We start from the raw sequence: 21,461 nt of genomic DNA, 5'->3' as shown, positions 1-21,461 counted from the left end.
AGGAACAGCATACACTTTTAAAAGCACGCATTAGTAGATTATGCTATTTAGGGCTTATTTAAGTGTGATAATTTTCACTGCCACTAAGCTCTGTTATTATGATTCCAAGTTTTCAGTTCACAAATCCCTTAAGAATAGACATTTCTACTTGTTCACGATATATCCCCAGAAGATGTGATGCACGGTGGGTGCAATGGGGGTTCTCATTGAATTTCTTTTCAGAAATGTCTAAGGTGGTTTTGCAGAATCTAACATCTTTTGCCTTGCAGAACAATCTATAGACTTTGCTATGTCAAGTCAAATGGAAAATACACATGACCTCATATATTTTGAATGTCTGTTCTTTCAATCATTTGACATAGCTGTATTGTCTCTAGAGGCAGCAGGTACAGTATTGAAAGAGAAACAAGGTCTCTACCTCCTAAGAGCCTGTATATTTCTAGACAAGAGACTATTAAAAATATGTTTGTATATGTCCTAATGAATACTTAAGATACAAATATATAATATAATGAAGTCCTTGGGGAAAATCAAATACAGAGTATTTAATAATAGTCAAACTGTGCCTATAGAAGATTTGATGAGGCAGTTATGCTAAGTGCCAGATAGGACAGGAAAGACAAACCAAGAAACTCCCTGTGATGCTCAAAGCCTGTAAAGAGCAAACAGGCTGACACACAGAGGAGATGAAGCAAGGAAGTAGTCAGGGACACTGCCACCAGAAAGCTTGGGGGCCATGAGAAAACTAGAAAGATGCTCACAAAGAACAACAGAAAAAGGTTAACACAAAATACATTATATGCAGGCACCAGTTCAAAGCTCACAATTTTAGACAGACACTCAGCCTTGTCCTGAAAAGACACATGCAGTATTGTTATTTTTACACATACCCAGATGAAGGATCATAGAGTAGACATGTCTAAGAGTTTGAACTGAGGCTACACTTTCTAATTCTAAATCTAGAGCCCTTTCCACTTGTTAACTTCTCCAACTGCCAAAGACATCATCTCTTTTCCAGGCTCTTACAGAGAAAGAACTAAACACCCTTAGCACATAGAGTCAGATTCTGACTGTTCTAATGCGGTATAAAATTCCCACCATGCCACCCTCTAAAATCTTTGGCCTAGTATCTAAATTATAGGGGAAGAACATTTGAAAACAGATGAATTTAGCCAGTGAGTGGTCACATGGAGTTGCAAAGCAATTCAACCCCAGGTGAAGGGTTTTTCTGAGAGCTGCTTACCAATGCAGGACTCCCCGGACAGTGAGTAGGTCCCATCGTCATGGAAACCGCTTCTGCACTCACAGTGGTACCACCCTGGCAGGTTAACACAGCGGGAGTGGTTGTGGCATTCAACGAATCCCTCTGCGCATTCATCAATATCTGTCTCAGAGAAAAACACAAGCCCACCGGGACATTAGTGTCTTCCAACACTAACCTTTCAGTGAATACCTCAAACATGCTTGTGTCCACATATGTCAACATATCAATTACAGCTGACGCACCATCTAAAATAAAAGTCACAGAAAGAACCAAATGTAACACCCCAGAATCCAAAATTTTTCGAAAGCACCAGTACCTTTTCACATACATTACGAAGAAATGCCCATAGTCACTGAGCCATTTATAATTGCGCATTCTTGGTGAGTATCTGAATAACGAAAATCTGAACTGACAGCACAGGCTGTTGGATAAACAGCTGATCTCAGAATCAGTGTTTCTAAATTAGTAATTCTAGACATTATTGTGTGTTCTTTGAAAATATTTAAGAACAGATGAGCTCAAGGAATCCCATACTATGAGTGATCTAACTGACCTTTCATAAGTCCCAAGATTTATAAATGTTTAAACATATAATTTTACACACACATGAATTATAAAATGAGGAAACTTGAAAATTCGTTAATTTAACCAAAAGGATTATCTTTAAATACTGAGTGTTGATCAGGGTAGCAAAGCAACATACTGCTTCTGCAGAGTCCAAAGGGATAGATGAAATATCTAGAATTTTCTTATTCCCCTGACAGAGAAAGGACACACACCAACATTGCCACCGCCACCGCTGCCACCACCACCACCACCACCACCATGCAAAGTTATACCCCATTATCCAAAGGTATTCCATTGATAAATGATTTCTCTTGGGAAACTTTTAACATCTCAAGGATTGTGCCTCTGGGGCAAACAATCTGGGGATGACAACATGCTGATGTACTAGCATACATATTTTTGATATCCCTGTTCTTCACATAATCTTGACGAATGAAAGTCTCTTGAGCTTTGCTTATTTTCTCTGTGGTCTGATTCTTCATAATCAGCAAATACCTGAATCATGCACATAATTTTAAGCCCAGAGGCTTGCCCCTGAGCTAAACTGGGCAGAAGCTGGCTGCTGATTGTCATGGCAGGGCTGGATCCTTCCAACAGAATCCCTCTTGGTAATTATTTCTTGGAAGCTAGCCACTGCTGGATAAAACCCTTCTCCTCGTTCTCCTGGAGATATCTGAAGTATGGCAATATATGAACATAAATTTAATTAATACAGGAGTATAAAGCATAATGAGTGAATGCACCATGGATTTCTTTCAACGAGTCCTGTCGAAGGTGTCAGCTCAGGGTCAGTCTAGTCCCATTATTTCTTCGTAGCCTGAGTTGTGCCTTGAGAAAAGGACCTAGCCTGAAATATGAGACTGGCACTTCATGACAGCTGAGTGAAGAGAGAAAGCAGCTGAATCTAAGAGCTCCTAAGACTCCACAGAACCAGCTCTGCCCTATCGAGAGCTTGAACAGGATGCACTCCTTTTACAGGATGCCCCAATGGGCATCTGCATGCCAGAGCCTAATCCTTCTGAGCATTCTTCAGACACTACAGTTAGATTGCTTGTGCATTTATGTCAATCCCCTGAAATGAGTTCCCAACACTCAATCTTGATTGTCACTTACCAAATTTTACACATGGAGGCGGTAAACAGATTAAAATTCCAAAAAAAAAAAGAAAGAAAGAAAAGAAAGGAAGGAAGGAGAGGAGAGAGAGAGAGAGAGAGAGAGAGAGAGAGAGAGAGAGAGAGAGAGAGAGAATGAAGAGAAGTGAGATAGGATAGGGTCTCAGTTCACAAGGGAAAGGATCACTCAGGCTAGAGTCAACCTTCTGCTTTCTAAATACAAGGCAGTGGGAAATACCAGATGTAACCAGAAGATTGATTTTGCGGAAATTACTTCCTCGTGTAATGGTGAAAGACAAACCTTTCCATGGGAATAGCAAGAAATTCTACCTGTGACATTTACAAATATCTCAGAAAAGTGGACATGATCTCTGAGTAACAGCTGCCTCACCAAACTCAGCGTTTAGGGAAAGTGGGGATAGAAAGCTAAGTAAGGAGTCTCAAACAGCAAAACAATCATTTATCTTGCCCTGTCCATGAAAAACCTTGTTTAAATTCCCTTCCCTTTCAATTTCAGGTTTAGAAGATGAATAATGTGACCTTAAAATAACCTCACAAAGCCCGCTGTGGCAACACATGCCTTAAATCCCAGCACTATTTAGGCCCATTCAGGGGAATATGTGTGTTTGAGGCCAGCCTGGTCTCCACAGTGAGTTTCAGGACAGCCAAGGCAACATAGTAAGACTCTGATTTGATCATGAGGATAATGATAACGATGACAATGATGGCACTTCCATTTTAAATTCTATGGGAAATTTCTAGACTCAGGATAAACTATGTGCAAACACTTTGTTGATTTCTAAAATAAAATGATGAGACCAATACTGTTTCTAAAGCCTTAGAAGAGTCAAGGTATCTATGGTCACAATTGACCTGATAGGCATTACTTGTCAACTTGATACAGTCTAGAGTCAATCAACAGAAAAGAGCATCTCAATTCAGAGACTGCTCAAATCATATTGAGACTACCTTGATTATTAATTCATATAGGCAGTGTCATCCCTAGCTATGTAGTCCTAGGCTGTATGAAAGCTACCTGACAGAAGCCTGAGAGAGAGCCAACAAGGGTGTACCAAGTATCTTTCTTCTATTGGTTTTTGCATCAGACGCATGCCTGGCTATTCTCAATGGTGGACCATTACCTGAAAGGATAAGCAACATGATTCCTGCTCCTCCCCAAATGACTTCTGTAGAAGTGTTTCATCATAGTACCAGAATGTAAACCAGGACAAACATGAACTCTTACAGCACGAAGGATGTTCAACTAAGTTCTGCAACCTTGTCCCTAGAACCCTGAAGAACCTCTAGCTTCCTCTGGGAATGAGAAAGACAATGATAATCTCCTTGCCCTGGAGTTCCCTCCCCACAGCAGATGCTGGGAGTCTGCAAAGCCCAGCTACAGATCATGCACAGGTACAGGGTAGTAAGGCTGCGTCTTTATGGCCTCCGCAAAGGAAGCATTAAAGCCAGAAATCCATTCTATCTGCACCCTTGCTGCAGGTCTGGAGCATGCATGTGGGTCATGCTCACAACGCTGGTTATCACTTCTGTGCATTGCTCAATGCAGCCACCATGGCTCCAAATATAGAAAACATTCAGGGATCTCAGCCACACTGGGTCCTTACAAATTACAAATGATGATTCCTCCGAAGCAGAGCCAGGACTGTCCTTGTCTGTGGCGGCTTGTTTTTCCCAGTCAGGACTTTACTGCTGGCAAAACAAACAAGACAGATGCTGTGGGAGTGGGGTCCCCATGAGTTTACTGTGGAATCTAACTTTCTTGCTGGAGGACTTCTTATGAATTACTGTAAGAGTAGCTGGCTGTCAGCATGTCAGTCATCCTAAAGGAAACAGACACTTTATTTCCACTAGTAAGACCCAGGATTTTGTCTAAATCTCAGTTTAATCCAGCATAGATCTGAAAAGGTGAGAAAGGGGTTAAAAAAATACCCAACAGATGCGGTGGGATATTTGGGGCTGGAACTCATGGTATTTATATCCCTGTGAGCTACACAAACTAACATTATTGTTCAGGGTGCTTTGCTGAGCCATGGTGAAAAATCTAGCTATGTCTGAGTCTGCATCAGTCATAATATCATCATCATATCAATGAGCCCAGAAGGGATGGTTTAGGCAAAGACAATGCACTTTTCAATTCTCTGACTATTATGTGACAAAGATCTGTAAAAATTATTTAGTATTGTGACAGATGCAGAGTTGAATGTATCATGATTGCTAAAATCTAGAAGTTCAAAACTAAGAAAGAGAAACTATGTCCAAGATTTCTTCAATGCTCAGCCAATATCACCTTCTCTAGCTCCTCCCTCCCCCAGCGGCTCAGGGTCTCTGGACATATACGGTGTACTACATCATGCTCTAACGAACATTTCCCTTTGCATCTGTCATTCAAATGCCATTGTCCCAAGAATAGGGATAGGGAGAATCTCATTTAGGCTTACATTCATTCTGAGCAACTGAATGATAAGCAATGGGAAAGTACTTAATGAACATATGGACGAGCAAGTAATTGAAAGTTATAACATTAGTATCATGAATTAAAAGATTGAGCAGTGCCACCATACAGATTGGGAATACTACACCATTGCTGCTGTTTGCGAATGACTAGACATGAGGCCAATTCTTAAAACTAAGTGCAGTGGGGTTACTTTAAGGATCATGCATTATTTAACTTTGACAGATACCATTTAGGTTCTGATTAACACTTTATGTCCATTTCTAATCTTTGGAGGTTTAAAAGAAATAAAGTAGGAGACAAAAAGAGCTCTAAATAGTCTCAGTAAACATTCCTTATGTATTAAGATATTTAGTGACCACAAAAGTGAATGAGCATTCAAGGATTTTTTTATGTCCTAAGTGATATATTAAATATTTGGGGGGATATATAATAGGGTGCATTTTCTATTTCTAATAGGGTGCCCTTTGTAAATACTTGGTTCTTGTGAAGTCACACTCTGTTAATCTATTCTTTTCCTTCTGGTCTCTATTGAAATTTGTGGGTGAAAATGTATGTAGTCAATAATGTTTCTCAGAGGTTTTTCTGTCTTCTTTCTTTCTCCCCTTCTTTTTCTTTTCCTCCTCCTCCTCCTCCTCCTCCTCCTCCTCCTCCTCCTCCTCCTCCCCCTCCTCCTCCTCCTCTTCCTTCTCCTCCTCCTCTTCCTTCTCCTCCTCCTGTTCCTGTTCCTGTTCCAGTTCCTGTTCCTGTTCCTTTTTCTTCTACTGGAGATTTAACCCAGGGCCTTGTGCACTCTACCATTAACTATAGTTTTGATCCTTAAAATCTTTTATGAAAAGGACAAGTTTGTATTTCACACTAATTGTGTGAAGCTCATGGTGTAGCTGTGACTCAATATGCTGAACAGCGGCTCTGAACCCATGAGTCCCGACCTCTTGAAGATTGCATATCGATATTTACATTACAATTCACAACAGCAGCAAAATTACAGTTAGGAAATAGCAACAAAAATAAAAGTTTACTAGATGCCTCCTGGGTGTTCAGCATAGCACCATCTCTGCTTATGAAGATGGGCTTTCTGGTTTGTAGGAATAAAGCCTGGTAGAATATTGAAAAAAAAGAGCCAAAGCTATGACTATAGGCTTTAGTGATAGATGGCTTATAATTTCTGCTCGTCAACATATTACTTTATTGCTTAAATTTTCCAAGACCATGTTTTCTGATTTGTAGGATGAAAATAACAAAGTAGAACTTCATACTTCTGCAGAACACAAAACTCTTAAAATATATTTTTATTCAATACTATCATAAAAATTGTAGGATGATATCACTGTTAAAATGTAGTAGAATAATGATTTTTTTTTGTTGTTGTTAATTTTATATCCAGACACTCTGCTCAAGAACTGCAGGGATGAAAATGGAGAAGAGACTGAGTGAAAGACCCAGTGACCAGCCCAACTTGGAATCTTTCTCAAGGGGAGGCTCCAAGGCCTGACACTATTACTGATGCTGTGGTTGTGTTTACAGATAGGACCTCCTGGAGGCTGTCCTCTGAGAGGCCCAACAAGCTGCTGACTGAGACAGACACAGATACTTACACCCAACCATTGGACAGAAGCCAGGGACCTCTGTGATTGAATTAGGGAAAAGCTGGAAGAAGCTGAGGAGGAGGGTGACCCCATAGGAAGACCAGCAGTCCCAATTAATCTGCACCTCTGAGATCTCTCAGACACTGAACCACCAACCAGGCAGTATAATGACCTGGTCTGAGGCCACTGACACATATACAGCAGAGGACTGTCTGGTCTGGCCTCATTGGGAAAAGATGAGCCTAACCCTGGAGAGACTTGAGGCCACAGAGCGTGGGGAGACCTGGTAGAGCCGAGTGGGGAGAACATCCTCTTGAAGACTGGGAGAGGAGGAACTGGAGTGGGAACTATGAGAGGGCGGACCAGGAGGGGGCAATGACTGGACTGTAAAAGCAAACAAACAAAGAAACAAACAAACATAAAACAAGAAAAAAAACATAGCAGACAAGAAAAGTGAATTTTCCAATTTAAAAGGAACAGCCATGACCAAAAACATAGACAACAAAGGAATGCTTAGATCATGGAAGAGTCTTCCCCAGGGAAGAGCACACTAATTCGTTATTTGATACCAAGTGTGCATCCTTAGAGACATATACACTGAAGCAACGCTATGCAGATTGGGGTGAGTTGTATTTATATATTTATTAATTCACACATACATAACACTAAATACCATGAATCTGACAGATAGTAAGGGAGAGTTATTGAACAAAGGAAATGGAACATAGAATGGTAATTATATTATGAATTCAAAAAAGAAAAAGATAAAAATATCAACTCAAAGTCAGGAAACTAGTTGGGCATAAGAAGTATGTTCTGGACTTTTTAAAAGTATTTTTTGTATCTTCTAATCAAAAAATTATGACTCCATACTCAACAGACCCTAAAACTTGAATCATCTCACCAATGTTATGTAAATTTGTGAAAGTAAAGTCTGAACCATCAAATTGCTGCAAGCATTTAAATTAAAACCCAGGACTGCACTGAACCCAGAGCTCAGAGACCCCTCAGCAGAAACAAGGTTTCCCAGCTACTTTCCTGGGTTCCCGTGGTTTGTCTTGAGTACTTTATAGGTAAGGGGGTAAATCTACCCAGCGGGTATAAGGAATGGTATTCCAATACAGCCTATAAACACGTCTCAGGGCATCCCCGATGCTATGCTCATCTGCTCATTCAAGCACATAGTTTGGAAACCTTAGGAGCCCCATGTTGACTATGGCAGAACCTTTGTCTTTGACTTCCAGCATTGCTACATAGAACAAGATTTTTCTATAGACTTGAAAGTGTCATGGGATATTTTGAAAGAGTAGCAAGCCTCATGCAGCAGTGCTCTAATCCCAGCACTTGGGAGACAGAGGCAGGCAAATCTATGTGTGTTTGAGGCCAGTGGGTCTATATAGCAATTTCCAGGACGCCTAGGGCTACATTAAAAGATCCTGTCTCTAAGCCTATCAAAACAAACAAAACACACTCATGTGATAACTGATCCACTACACAGAATTGGACTACACCCTGATATACCCAGTCTTTCTCAACTGTTTTGATACAGCCCTTGCTATATTGACAGCACACTATTCTCAAAACCCATTCCACAAAGACGTTTAACTCAAACAGCTGCAGCTGATCAGAGATCTGATCATGGAGTCAGCTTAGCGCAGTCATACATGCCAAGTCGACACATTAATTCTTTCATTTGTATAAAAAACAAAGATTTAATTGAACAAAATTGTACAACCACTGTTCTACTTAACACTAGATGTCCATGAAAGTTCTTCCAGTCAAACAAGGTGACTACTTACTGATGAACCGTAAGTGACATGGGCTCCAACCTCATAGGTAGCAATGAATAGCCTAGTAAGAGCACCAGTGGAAGGGGAAGCCCTTGGTCCTGCCAAGATTGAACCCCCAGTGAACATGATTGTTGGGGGGAGGGTGGTAATGGGGGGAGGATGGGGAGGGGAACAACCATATAGAAGGGGAGAGGGAGGGGCTAGGGGGATGTTGGCCTGGAATCCAGGAAGGGGAATAACAATCGAAATGTAAATAAGAAATACTCAAGTTAATAAAAATGAAAAAACAAAAGAATCACAGTAAAGGAAAAGGTTTTTCTTTCTCTCAGCAATAAAAGTTGGAGCTTCTTTTTCATTACAAACAAAAGAGCTGTTTTTTCTTGATGGTTAGACATAAGGGGTGTATGGGGGTGTTAGTACTGTGGACACTGAAGGTCTTATAAACTGAAATTTTGCTAAAAATTCTCAATTGTGTTTCTTTTTGTCACAGTGTTCTAGTAATGACAAAGATTCTCTTTATACAAATTTACCTCTTCACAGTATGAATATGTGATCTGAATTGTACTATTTATCTGTAATGATCAAAGGCTTTTACTATAAAACTACTCTGTGGAGTGTTGATTTAAGTACATAAATTTTACAAGCAATTTCATTTCCTGGAAATAATTGTTTCTAACTTAAAAGCCAAGCACCAGTTTTAATTCAAGGAATCTTTTCTCATCTTTGAATTCTATAATTTCTAACAGCTCTATTACTCCATTTAGCTCCAATATCAATTCAGTTTTATGATACGTTGTATTTCTTGAAATTGTTTTTTTTATCAAGGAGAGAGAAGCCTGAGCTTATTAATAATTCAGAATGTTTAAGGTTTCCTGGCAAGCACTTTATGTTTATGACTTTATTTGATCTTCAGAATGCTTCCTGGGTGATTTGAAGTTGGACACTTAAATGTATGGTAGTAATGCAGTGGCACAATATCTGAATGGCACTGGAATGTGGACTACAGTGAGTTCTGTTTGAATCAACAGTTCATGCTAATGACGATATCTCAGAGTCTCCAGGACATTTCATTTCGTCACCTCCCATGGCTAAGGCTCATTGCTAACCTTAAGAGGACTCAGCCAATTACTATCAGCTTTCTGTGTAAATGAGTTGAAAGAGGAAGCCGAATTTTGATTTGGGAAAATTAATTGTCTATTGTAATTAAAATAAACCCTTCGGATGAAATTTCTACTTCTATAAATGGCTGACACAATTTCAATGCATGCTAATAAATTACTAAAGAGAGAAAGATAAAGGAAAATAGGATTCACCTAAGAGAAATAGATAAAAAGAAGCCAAATACCCTCCTACCTAGAAGTCACATTTATCAGGCAGAACTTTAAAGAAATATTGAAAAATATTAAGGACTTACAAAAAAATACTCAAATGAACAATGAAATCACATCAACCGAGGTAGAATAACACAAAGTGTGTACATCAGCTCACATGAAGGAAAGAACAAATCAAATATATGAGAGGTGATTTTCAAGTATGAGCGCTGTAACACTGACTTAGGTGAACGGTTGCTTGAGCTGCCCACTTCAGGAGGGCAAGAATGTAAACCTGGATCTGAGAAATCAAGGAGAGAGCCTGGGAAGACAGGGCAAGTTGAGCTTGCTGGGAGAGAAATGGGAGGAAAAACTACAATACTAACAGTATTGATACAAATCTAGGATTTCAAACTAACTTCTTTTAATTTGTTAAGTTTTGATAAAAAGAATATCACCAAAAATATAATATAAATTAATTTAATCAAGCCACAACTACCAAAGAAGAGATTCTTAGGATAAGTCTACTAGCTGTATTTTGTTAAGCTTCTTAGAATTATCCTGGGAACCACACTTTGGGATGAAGTAGTTGCTCCTTTTTCCTAGCAATTTGTCTAGATAGCAATATGATAGCTAGATAGCAAGTTCTAGCCAATGAAAGACAAGAGACTACATGAAGCTCATGAAGAAGGATGACCAAAGTGAGGATGCTTCAGTCCTTCTTAGAAGGGGGAACAAAAGTATTAATAGGAGGAAATATGGAAGCAAAGTTTGGAGCAGAGACTGAAGGAAAGGCCATCCAGAGACATCCCTACTTGGGGATCCAGCCTACACACATACAGTCGCTAAACCCAGACAATATTGCTGATGCCAAGAAGTACATGCTGACAGGAGCCTTGCTGACAGGAGCCTGATATAGCCGTCTCCTGAGAGGCTCTGCTAGAGCCTGACAAATCCAGAGGCTTGCAGTCAACCATTGAACTGAGAACCAGGGACCCATTGGAGGAGTTAGAGAAAGGATTGAAGGAGCTAAAGGGGCTTGCAACCCCATAAGAACAAATTTACCAACCAACCAGAGTTCCCAGGAACTAAATCACCATCCAAAGAGTACACATGGACAGACCCATGGTTCCAGCTGCGTATATAGCAGAAGATAACCTTGTTGGGCACCAATGGGAGGAGAAGCTCTTGGTCCAAGGCTCAACCTCCCTGTGTAAGGAAATGTCAGAGTGGGGAGGTGGGAATGGGTAGGTGGGTAGGTGGGGGAACACCCTCATAAAAGAAGAGGGAATAGGATAGGAAATTTATGGACTGGAAACTGGGAAAGGGGATAACTTTGAAATGTAAATAAAAATATATAATACAAAAAGGCAAGATGCCTTGGATGACTATGGCATAAGAAGCAGAGTTGGCTCTCATGGAATACTAAGAGAATTCTCACAGCTTTACTCTGTTTTACCAGCTGAATGAAGGCCATGATGTCTAGTGGTATAGCCATCTTGTACTGTGGAATAAAGCCTAAGAAAAGAAGGCACATAGAATGACCTCTTTGACACTACTGAATTGCTGACTCAAACATTGAACTACATATTGTAAAATTTTATGATATCAAAGCCAATTAAAGACTATCATTTCTTACAATTATTTCTTATTTCTATTTAATTGGGCTAAGAAAACAAGCCAGAAGCAGATCAGATTGTCTGCATAGCTTTGTTTATCCTCTGAGTCTGCAACCACTTTTTTTTCTGATTCCCCAATTTCATAACCCACTGTCCCTCTTTATACTCCCCATGCTGCCTCTCAATCAAACTGTAGATCTAAACATGGATATGTTTTGCTTTCCTCTATATGGTTACATTGAATGCTGAGTATGATGACAAATATGTATCCTCAACTTCTCAGGATCTAGAATCACCTTGGAGAAAAATTCCTCACATGCTTGGGAGGAGTTTCTAGATTGGGTTAATGGACAGAGGAAGAGCCATGCTAAATGTTGGCATCACCACCCCATGGCTTGCGCTAGATTGAATAGAAAGAGAAAGTCATCTGAGGAGTAACCTCCTTCTCTATCTGTCTCTCTGTATCTCTGTCTCTGTCTCTGTCTGTCTCTCTGAGTCTCTCTCTCTCTCTCTCTCTCTGTGTGTGTGTGTGTGTGTGTGTGTGTGTGTGTGTGTGTGTGTGTGTGTATGTGTGTGTTTTCTGACTGTGGGAGATATGCTATGATCAGCTGCTTCATACCCCTACCCCCATGCCTTTCCCATCATGACAGGCTGTCAAACCTTCCCTCCCTATGTTGCTCATGTGAAGAGTTTTGTCAAAGCAATGATAAAAGTCTCTCTGGGTTTCTTTATCAACTTCAGAATCCTTGGGTGAGATGATAGTGAACCTGTCTTGGCTGATGCTTTATTTTCGTACTCAACGGGAGGGACACAACCTCTCTTTTAATTTATTCAGGCAAGATGCTAAACCTGTCCCTTTAAGGACAAGTCCACATATTTTACTTTGATTATTCCAATAGCTTGCATTATTCATCTTGGTGGTATTTATGCAGACATGATAAATGAGATAATTTACCTCCAAACAAAACAGAGAAGCTTTAGCCCCTCCTTGAAAAATGAAGAATTTAAGTCAGGAGTTTTAGAAAGCACTGCTGTGTATGTCACCAGTGGATTACGCCCAGAGAAAAATCCTTTTATGTTGTTCAGTGCTAGACATCGTAATGAAAAAGTTATTTTGAGATGGTGGAAAGAAAGTAAAAGGCTCTATTTGTCAAAATCAAAAAAAAAGTTTTATAATTTGCAATTTTGAAAGGACGAAATAAGTGTCTTTTTCTCTTTGGTGAGTTGGAAAAGAAATTGAGAAAACTAAAGTCACACTTGAAAAGAGTCTGTAGGACTCTCGTACTGGGGTGCAGCTATGCAGAATTTCAGGTGTCTCTGCTTTAAATGTCTTTCCAAGAGTGATAAAACTCAAAAGGATTCAGAACTGAGGTTGGCGATAGCTCAGCACAGGGGCATGGAAAGGCTAGACCAGAACCAAGTAACTTCAAGAGCACCCTGAGGGAGAATGTTACTTCCTGTGGATCCATTTAACCACACCTTGAGAAACACTAAAGGCATCTGGAACAGGCAGGTTCCTGCCAGTTTAAGCTACAGGAAGTGGGATGGAACAGAGATGAGTAAGCCCTTTGGTGATAACCTCTGTAGAACCAACAGCTCCTCTCAAGTGCCTGACTTCAGCACTGTGATATACATGGATCAGGTAGGATACAGACCCAGGAAATATCGCCAGGAAATGGTGAGTCCTAAGTGCCTCCCACAACAGTTGAAGGTTCACTGGTTAAATTTTGCTATTAGAGTTATTTTTATCCATTGTTACCACATAGTGTAGGATATATGAAATATATTTTCAGCAAACATATATGCTTTTTTTTTGAGAAACTGAACCCACTATTTGTTTACATGGAGGAAAATTAAGGACTGAAAAAGTAATTGGCCTAAGACTGGCTAGCTGGAGGGGGTTTAATCCAGTCTAAAGAGTGGAAGAGTATATGAGCTAGACATATTAAGTTGTAAGTGAGAGTTTCTTTATCCCCTAACACATTCCAGGGGACTTTGATAAATACTAATTTTGATAAATGCAAATAAGAAAAAGAAGGAACATGCCCGTTAAGTACTCCAGTATTGAGTTTAGTCCTCATGGCAAGACTGAGGCGTACTGGTCACTGCCTTATTCTGTGGATATTATTTTTCCATAAGAAAAATAGATTGGTTTACCTAGTGACCTATACCCCTTTTTCTTTACTGGGCAATGTTGCTTAATTTTTTTCTACTTTATTCTCCTGTGAAATCAGAAGTGACTATGCATGTGGCCTCTACCCTAGAGAACCTCATAGAGTTTGAAGGGAGGCCCACATAGTTACATATTCTTCCTTGGGGGGAAAACATCAGGTCAAGAGTCCTGAAGAAACTACAGGACTGCTAAGAAACCTTCCAGAGCTGGCTCTGCAGGAAGCTAGCGGCTCACTCAGACCAGTAGAACTTCGATTGCTTCCCTCTCTAAACTGTAGTGAACCAAATTGCAGGAGCCAATTTTCTGCTCACAGTCTCCAGATAAGGCTCTACCTTTGAAATCAAAGTCAGATCATGGGGTCCCTAAACCACTCTTTTAGGTGTGGCCTGTCATGAAAGAAGGGCAGGCCATCAGGTCCATCTTGGCATGTGAACCTACAGTCAGAGTGTTCTCTCATTCAGGATCTGTGTGGATCTAATCCCAAGAGAATTAAACACTGCTGAACTAAAATTCTCCCTTCCAATGTAAATGTCAAGGATTACACGGATAGACTTGCTAAACTGTTAGCTTGCATAAGGGGCTGGCTCACAACTCGACCCTTTGCAAAGAACTAGGGCAGCTGAGGAACGCTCAGAGCTGGAGAAATAGTTTTCCCCAGAGAAGAAAGGTGGGTTATCCAATACCAAATGGTCTTCCCTGGAAATGTACACACGAGTAACATTATTCAGATGGGGCAGGTTGTATTTATCTATTTGGAAATATCCAGGTCAGGAATTTGAAAAAGAGCAAGGGTGGGTGTGTATGGGACGGTTTGTGGCAGGGATGTAATATTTTATACTTTCAAAAATAAAGTTATAATTTTTAAAATATAATGTGACCAAGGCCCAGAGACAAAGCTGTGGGAGCCCTGGTGAGCTCCTGGAGCCTAGGTAAGTACTTCCCCCTCCAATCTTAGGGTTCATTTGTCATGACCTACATGGAGATAGTTACTTCTCCAGAACTTAGAGACATAAGAGAAAGAAGGCAGAACCTTGCAGTGAGATGATGATTTATAGGGCAACCCCTGTGTCCCAACTGTGCTCTCACTTTCTGTCTCAATAGCATTCTGTGCTATTTCCCTCTGCTTCCCTTGCTTGTACGACAGAAAACTTTCAGAATGAGGTAGAAGCATAGTGCCCACAGGAGGCTCTCTGTGGGCTCCATGATGACTCTGGTATAAGGATGTTTCTAAAGCATTATTAAAAACAAACTAAAGAGAGATAATCACAAGTGATTTGTGTTGACGTGGATTGGGGAGGTATCATTTCCAAAGACTTTGTCTCGTTGCTGTGACTAGATCCTTAAGACCTAATTTCCCTGCCACAGAAGAGTGAGTAACCTGAAGGTATTGTACAGAAATTGTGTTCTTAGGAGAAACCAAGATTCAGAATAGGAAGGAGAGAGAGAAGGGGGGGGGAGGGAGAGGGAGAGGGAGAGGGAGAGAGGGAGAGGGAGAGAGAGACAGAGACAGAGACAGAGAGAGAGAGAGAGAGAGAGAGAGAGACCCAGACACAGAGAGGCAGAGACAAAAGCAGACAGAAACAGAGAGAAAGACACACAGAGAGATCTGACAACTCACCACTTGACTGCAAATACAGCAACAGTGGGTGAGGAGAAACATGCCTCCTTTACATGATATCTGGATCTCCACCGGGGAGCAGCCTGTACTGGAACATTTCACTCTTCTTTGGCAAGTTTAAACATCTAAGGTTGTGATCTTTACCCTGGCTTTAACAAGGGAAATAAACTTGAAAGCATTCTGGGTCTAACCCTCTTCTGTTATAGCAATTTGTAAAACGTGGATTCATTACAACTCATTTGATATAATAAATGTACATAAAAGTTTAAGTAAAAAATTGTGCCAAATAATTTAATTAACAGTTTAATTTAGTTATGCTAATTAAATTTTATCTTGCAGACTAATAAAACTGATATCTCTAATGTATTACCTTTAAAATTTGCAAGATGACAGGACCTAATTAATTGACTCAGAACATCCCACTTAATCATATATTACTATCCAATTGTCATTGCCAGAACAATCATTTACAATAAAAAACCATTTATAATGAATATTTCACTAAAATTAATATTTTAGCAAAGACTTATGTCCTCATTTCAGATTATTTTATTCAGTTGAATAAAATAAGAAATCACGTGACTATAACCCACTGTGTTCAGTCTTGGTTGTCCTGTGACCACAGGTACATGAAGGTATCACTATTCAAGCCTTTAACACTTTTTACATTCACTGAGGAAGTCCAAAGTCTAGAATGCGTTCTGGACTCCCGCTCCAACAAAGTCTGAACTTTGGTCCCACCCTTTACCAGCTGCAGAACCTGATATCTTGATACCTCACTGGCTATAGAACTAAGTATTATCTTGATCTCTTCATCAGAAAGAAAGAATGCTAACTGCGTCATCATCATACATAAAGGGAAATGTTCCGCAGTTGAGTACTGAGCTCTGTGTTAAGCCATGCTGATCAGCCTTTTTTTTTTTTTTTAAGTCACAAAGCTCAGTCCTTCCTATTCTGGCTTAATCACATGACATCCTCTAGCTGATTCGGACACTGACCCATCTTCTGCACTGTGTCTCCTCCCTTTCTAGTTGATCCTTTTCAGTCATTCTAAGTACAGCTACATTTTGTAAAGTTGGGCAAGATGCATGCCTTCAAGTAGAATAGTAAAAACAAAAACGTAGAGTTGTGATGCTCTGGAAAGGCACATACGTTTTGTTATTCAGTCACCAACAGTGATTGAGAGTGATTGAGAGATCAGCAGTTAAGAGTACTACGTGCCATTCTTCCAAAGGACATGGATTCAGTTCACTACATGGTGCTTCACATCAGTGTACGATTCCAGCTACAGGGCATTCGATTCTGAATTCTGACCACTCGGGCATTATATCTATGTGATGTTCACACACACACACACACACACACACACACACACACACACACACACACACACGTGCGCAAACAAACGCACACACACAAATGTAAAAAGTCATGAATGCTGCATTTCCACAAATGTACAAACCTCGACAGACATACCCATAGAAAAGATTTCTTTACAAGATCTCAGCTCCATATTACTTCTGGATAAACTCTAATCCTCTAACTGTAGGGAACAGTTTGCATTTAACTTCCCTTTTGATTACTCAAATATTATTTCACAGGCATTTAATTTTTCCTATGGCGTTGACTACAATTCACTGAGTAAAATTGTGCTAGAAGGTTGGGAATTACAAATCAAAACCTAATTGAACAGCGGGGATAGGCTGATTGTCATTGGCAAATACCTCTTCTATAAAGCTTCAGTGGGGCTGCCTGGGGTCCCAGACTTTAACTAATGGTGGTCTGACTGCTTGAGAATAAATTACTGTCCAATCAGATTGAATGCTTCTTTTGATTAGGCAAACAGGTACTATTCAATTAATTTTCTTATCCTGAAATGACCAGAACTGTTTGTCATATATGCCGTGTCAGTCAAGCCCTGAAGCAGTAGCAGTACTGCAGGCGTTTGCTCTGCTGGGGGACTTTAGGCTGGGCTGTAGGGTGGCCTATGAGTGGATTTTGCATTTATCTATTCAGATTGCTTTTTCTAGTAATATAGGTTTAATTTTTAGAGAGTTTGGGGATCTAATCATAGATCTATCACTTACCGCCTTTGCAATTTTAATTCTGGCTTTCCTTGACTTCCACCTAAAGATAACAAATCTTGGGCTGGGGAGACGGTTAATTGACAAAGAAGACCAAACTCAATACTCAGACCCCACATCCCCACCTTATCTCATATACAAACTGGACATGGGCCAGGCGCTTGTAATCCTAGAACTGAGAGACAGGCATAGGTAGATTCCTGGAATATTCTGGCCATGGAGGAAAGGTGAAACAATGAGTTTCAGGCTAGAGACACTGAGTCCCTGTTTCAAAAATACAAGACAGCAGTCCTTAGGAAGACTACCCGAGTCTGACCCATGTCACATAGACACACACATTGCACCCTTACTCACTGATGCACGCACATGCAGGGGCATACATTCAGGCAAAACTACCTAAGTGAATGATACGCAATGAAAAGATAATCAAACTTTGCTCGATAAATACCTATGACTATCAAATGAAATGCATACTGGCAAAGTCTAGTAGATTAACACAACTTTTCTTTTGCTCCCTGAAATTTTAGGTGGATAAGACTAATTAAGAGAGCTTCTACCTCTGTGGAGTTCATATTTCATAAGGGAAATACACATATACAAAAGGAAAATACTGGACAGGTTTGTGTTATTCTTACTCATCAAATGCACTGAATATGAAACTAAAGCTGCGATGTTATGCTTTTCAACGATGGAGTGTACAGGACAATCTTTGAGTGATGACTTCCCAATGGGATGAGGTCAGCGCAGTGGCTCCTCACCAACTGCTGTCTCTCATCCTATGGTTAGCTCTTATTCTCGAGCAGAGAGTGCTAGCATGCCTTTGCGGTGGTAGAGTCGGGGAAAAGGCAAGTTTGGTGTTAAGCAGGAGGTAGACGTTCCCTGAGAATGGCAGAGTGTCTACTGTGACCTATATTCTTAGCTCTGAGCTCTGGGACTGCTTCATGCAAGTAGCCATCAGCTCACTAGGATAGATACCTCCACAGTATGCTTCTGAAGCCTGAGGACAACAGCCACACGGTAATACCAAAGAGGACACAAAGTGCAGATGGAGTTTGATTCTGGTGATGGCTCACCTGGGTCCTTCCAAATATTATTTTACCTCATTATAGTATAGCTTCGTGTTTTGTACAATATGATATTTTGTCCAACACCAGCACCCTTCCAATCTGGCTTCTAACAGGAGTTTTGCGATGAACTTCAATGTCACCACGTTATAAAGTTCATACTGGCATAGTCACACTGGTCAGATCTACCATCAAACTTACTTAGATCCATCATGAGATTTGGAGCCTTTGTTATAACTGTTCACACTCCGTAAAATGTCCTTAATAGACACAACCATGTCCTTTCACTATACAGTTTTCAACTCAAATTTCAGAATCTCGAAGACTTTTCTGGACAGTTAGTCTAAGGGGAGCTTCATCTTTTCCCTGCCCTGCAATGTTTTCTTCATAGCTTCCACTACTATGAGATAACAATCACAACCACACGACTGTTCCCTCTCTTGTCATTAGAATGGAGGCCTTGTGTCTACGTCACTGCGTCTTCCAGGAAAAGGCTTTGCCTAAGCTCAAGGTGATAAATTGAGCTAAATCATACCTCACACTAGAACAGAAATAGAATAAAATTGTAGGAAGCCATGCGGAATGGTTAACAGAAGGAGGAACCTGTTAGAGTGAATACTGTGATAATGTTTTAGTATTAACGGTGGTAGAAACTCTATTTTCTCAACAGCCCGGTAACAGAGATATTATAAGTATTTATTTATTATTATTTTATAAATCTACAGAGAAAAAGATAAAAGCACATCTAACTCATGAAATTTGCACAGCTGGAAGAAGGAAATATATACAGCATGATGGCACCTTTCCATAGTCTAAAAATTTATGAAGCAAATCATGGAAATAACAAAGGCACATTAAATTAAATCTATTCTTAAAAGCAGGAGGAAAATAGCCTAGTGCATCAGCTCAGAATTAGACAAAAATGAGAGCTTTTATCAAGGGCAGGTCACATAATAAAGAGGAAGCTTAGGGTAACATGTTCAAAGCACAGAGTATAGGTGGGAAATGAGTACGAAATTCCTGAGAGTACTGAAAAGCCCAATATGAGAAATAATGGGGTTGGAGGTGATCCGCAACCATAAATATACTTCCTTATGCTCCAAAACTTCATACCACAAATGTCACAATGCTGCCACACTAGATCATGACATAGGGGAGATTCGGATACAAACAATAGGTTTGCAATGTCCCCCAAACTGTGCGGAGGCATGGCCCACAGCAAATGCTTCTATTTTAACACAGTCAGAGGATATGTTCATAGGGAAAGAGAAAGAACAGGAAAGGGGATTCAGCGGGGCGTTTCTTCATCTCTCCACACAATTCAACTGAAGGGCAGAAATGGGAACTTGCCCTGCCCTGCTTTAAGAAAACACTTTACCAATTCCACAGAGCAGATCTAAATTGCATTTGGATTCTACACGCCACTGCTGCATGGTTATTTATGGTGTTTACTGAATACAGCCACTGTTCTCTGCACATTCATAAATACTGCTTCTAAAAGGCATCTATTACAGCTTATGATCCATAATTGCAAACAAGACATAGCTAGCCGTGCATTTACCAACACTGCAAAATTACCTAGAGTCCTCCTGGACTATACCTGTTGGGCTGATGGGACTTGTCATTCAATAAAAATACAGAAATGTTAATTAGCCCCTGATTCCCAAGCTTTTCAATGTGAAAGTCACTTTCACCTGTGATCACTGCCTACATGCACCTGCTGCCTCTCCTAATACGACGAAAAAGACACATTTTAACAATATAATTCATCAGTGATTTAGGAACACTCCAGAGTTTGGAGATTAATTTTAATCAACAAGAGAACCATGACAAGACTAGTAATTCTTTCCTGTTCATATTTACATACAGTTTACATTTTCAACAATAACATAAAAAAAGAGCTATACATTTTTAACTGTAGCTAGTTAAGCAGATTAATCACTATCGATACAGTTAAAGACCCAATGTAAACCCGCCTGATTACATCTTCCTAGAATTCACCAGGTTTATATTTTAGTACTTTAATAATAAGACAACTTTAGCTAAATAAACTATGATTTATCTGTATGATGCTCTGTAATATTTGTAATATTTCTTTAATTAGATATGTTGAGGATTGATTCATTGCAAGAGAAGATGCTGATGTTTAGTAAAAGTCAAGATGCAAGATTGTATCAATTACGGTGAATATACACATATACATCACAAATATGCACACACATGCATACACACACACACAGATATGTAGGCATGTGCACATACATATGCACACACAGATGTGTACATGCACACACATGCGTGTAAGCACACAGACATACATACACACACACATACCCCCACCACCCCCACCACCACCCTCACCATCACCACCATCCATAACTACCACCACCACCTATAATTCCACCTATATTGTTCCCAAATGTCTCTTGAGACAAAGTAACATGACTGAACTATGTCTATGTCCATGCTTTGACTTAAAGGTTATTTAACACTACAAAGAAAAAAACCAAAACAAACAAAAACCCCAGCTGATTACGATGCCAAGTGGTAAAAAGTCCTTAAACAAGAGTGCCATGTTTATCTTGGCCTCTCAACTGCTTTCTTGCCTATTCTCCACGTAAGATTCCTTCAAAATGAGCTGAGGTGTTGTTTCACATTTTATAATTTTACATTTTTAGCCAGTTCACAAACCAGCAGGTTTCCCATGGCATTTTCATATGGTCAGTTTTGGCTGCCCCCCTTCCCATCACCCTGCTCCCACTGCTTTGCATATCTAAAATGGCCCCTAGGGGTCATGT

The 21,461-nt window shown here is 40.0% G+C and overlaps 1 protein-coding gene across 2 annotated transcripts in view; it reads right to left on the bottom strand.

Annotated features, from left to right (window-relative positions):
• Nell1 (neural EGFL like 1) overlaps nucleotides 1-21,461 on the bottom strand; it is an 864,397-nt gene that overhangs the window by 36,241 nt on the left and 806,695 nt on the right. Inside the window, 1 exon segment of one of the 2 annotated variants that reach the window (NM_031069.2) lies at nucleotides 1,244-1,384. The exons of the other annotated variant lie outside the window; for it this stretch is intronic. Coding sequence (NP_112331.2) covers nucleotides 1,244-1,384 — 141 coding nt within the window. 2 annotated transcript variants of the gene reach the window in all.

Source organism: Rattus norvegicus, chromosome 1 (assembly GCF_036323735.1).
Source record: "Rattus norvegicus strain BN/NHsdMcwi chromosome 1, GRCr8, whole genome shotgun sequence".
NCBI classification, from domain to species: domain Eukaryota; kingdom Metazoa; phylum Chordata; class Mammalia; order Rodentia; family Muridae; genus Rattus; species Rattus norvegicus.
This window is presented reverse-complemented; position numbering and strand designations above follow the sequence as displayed.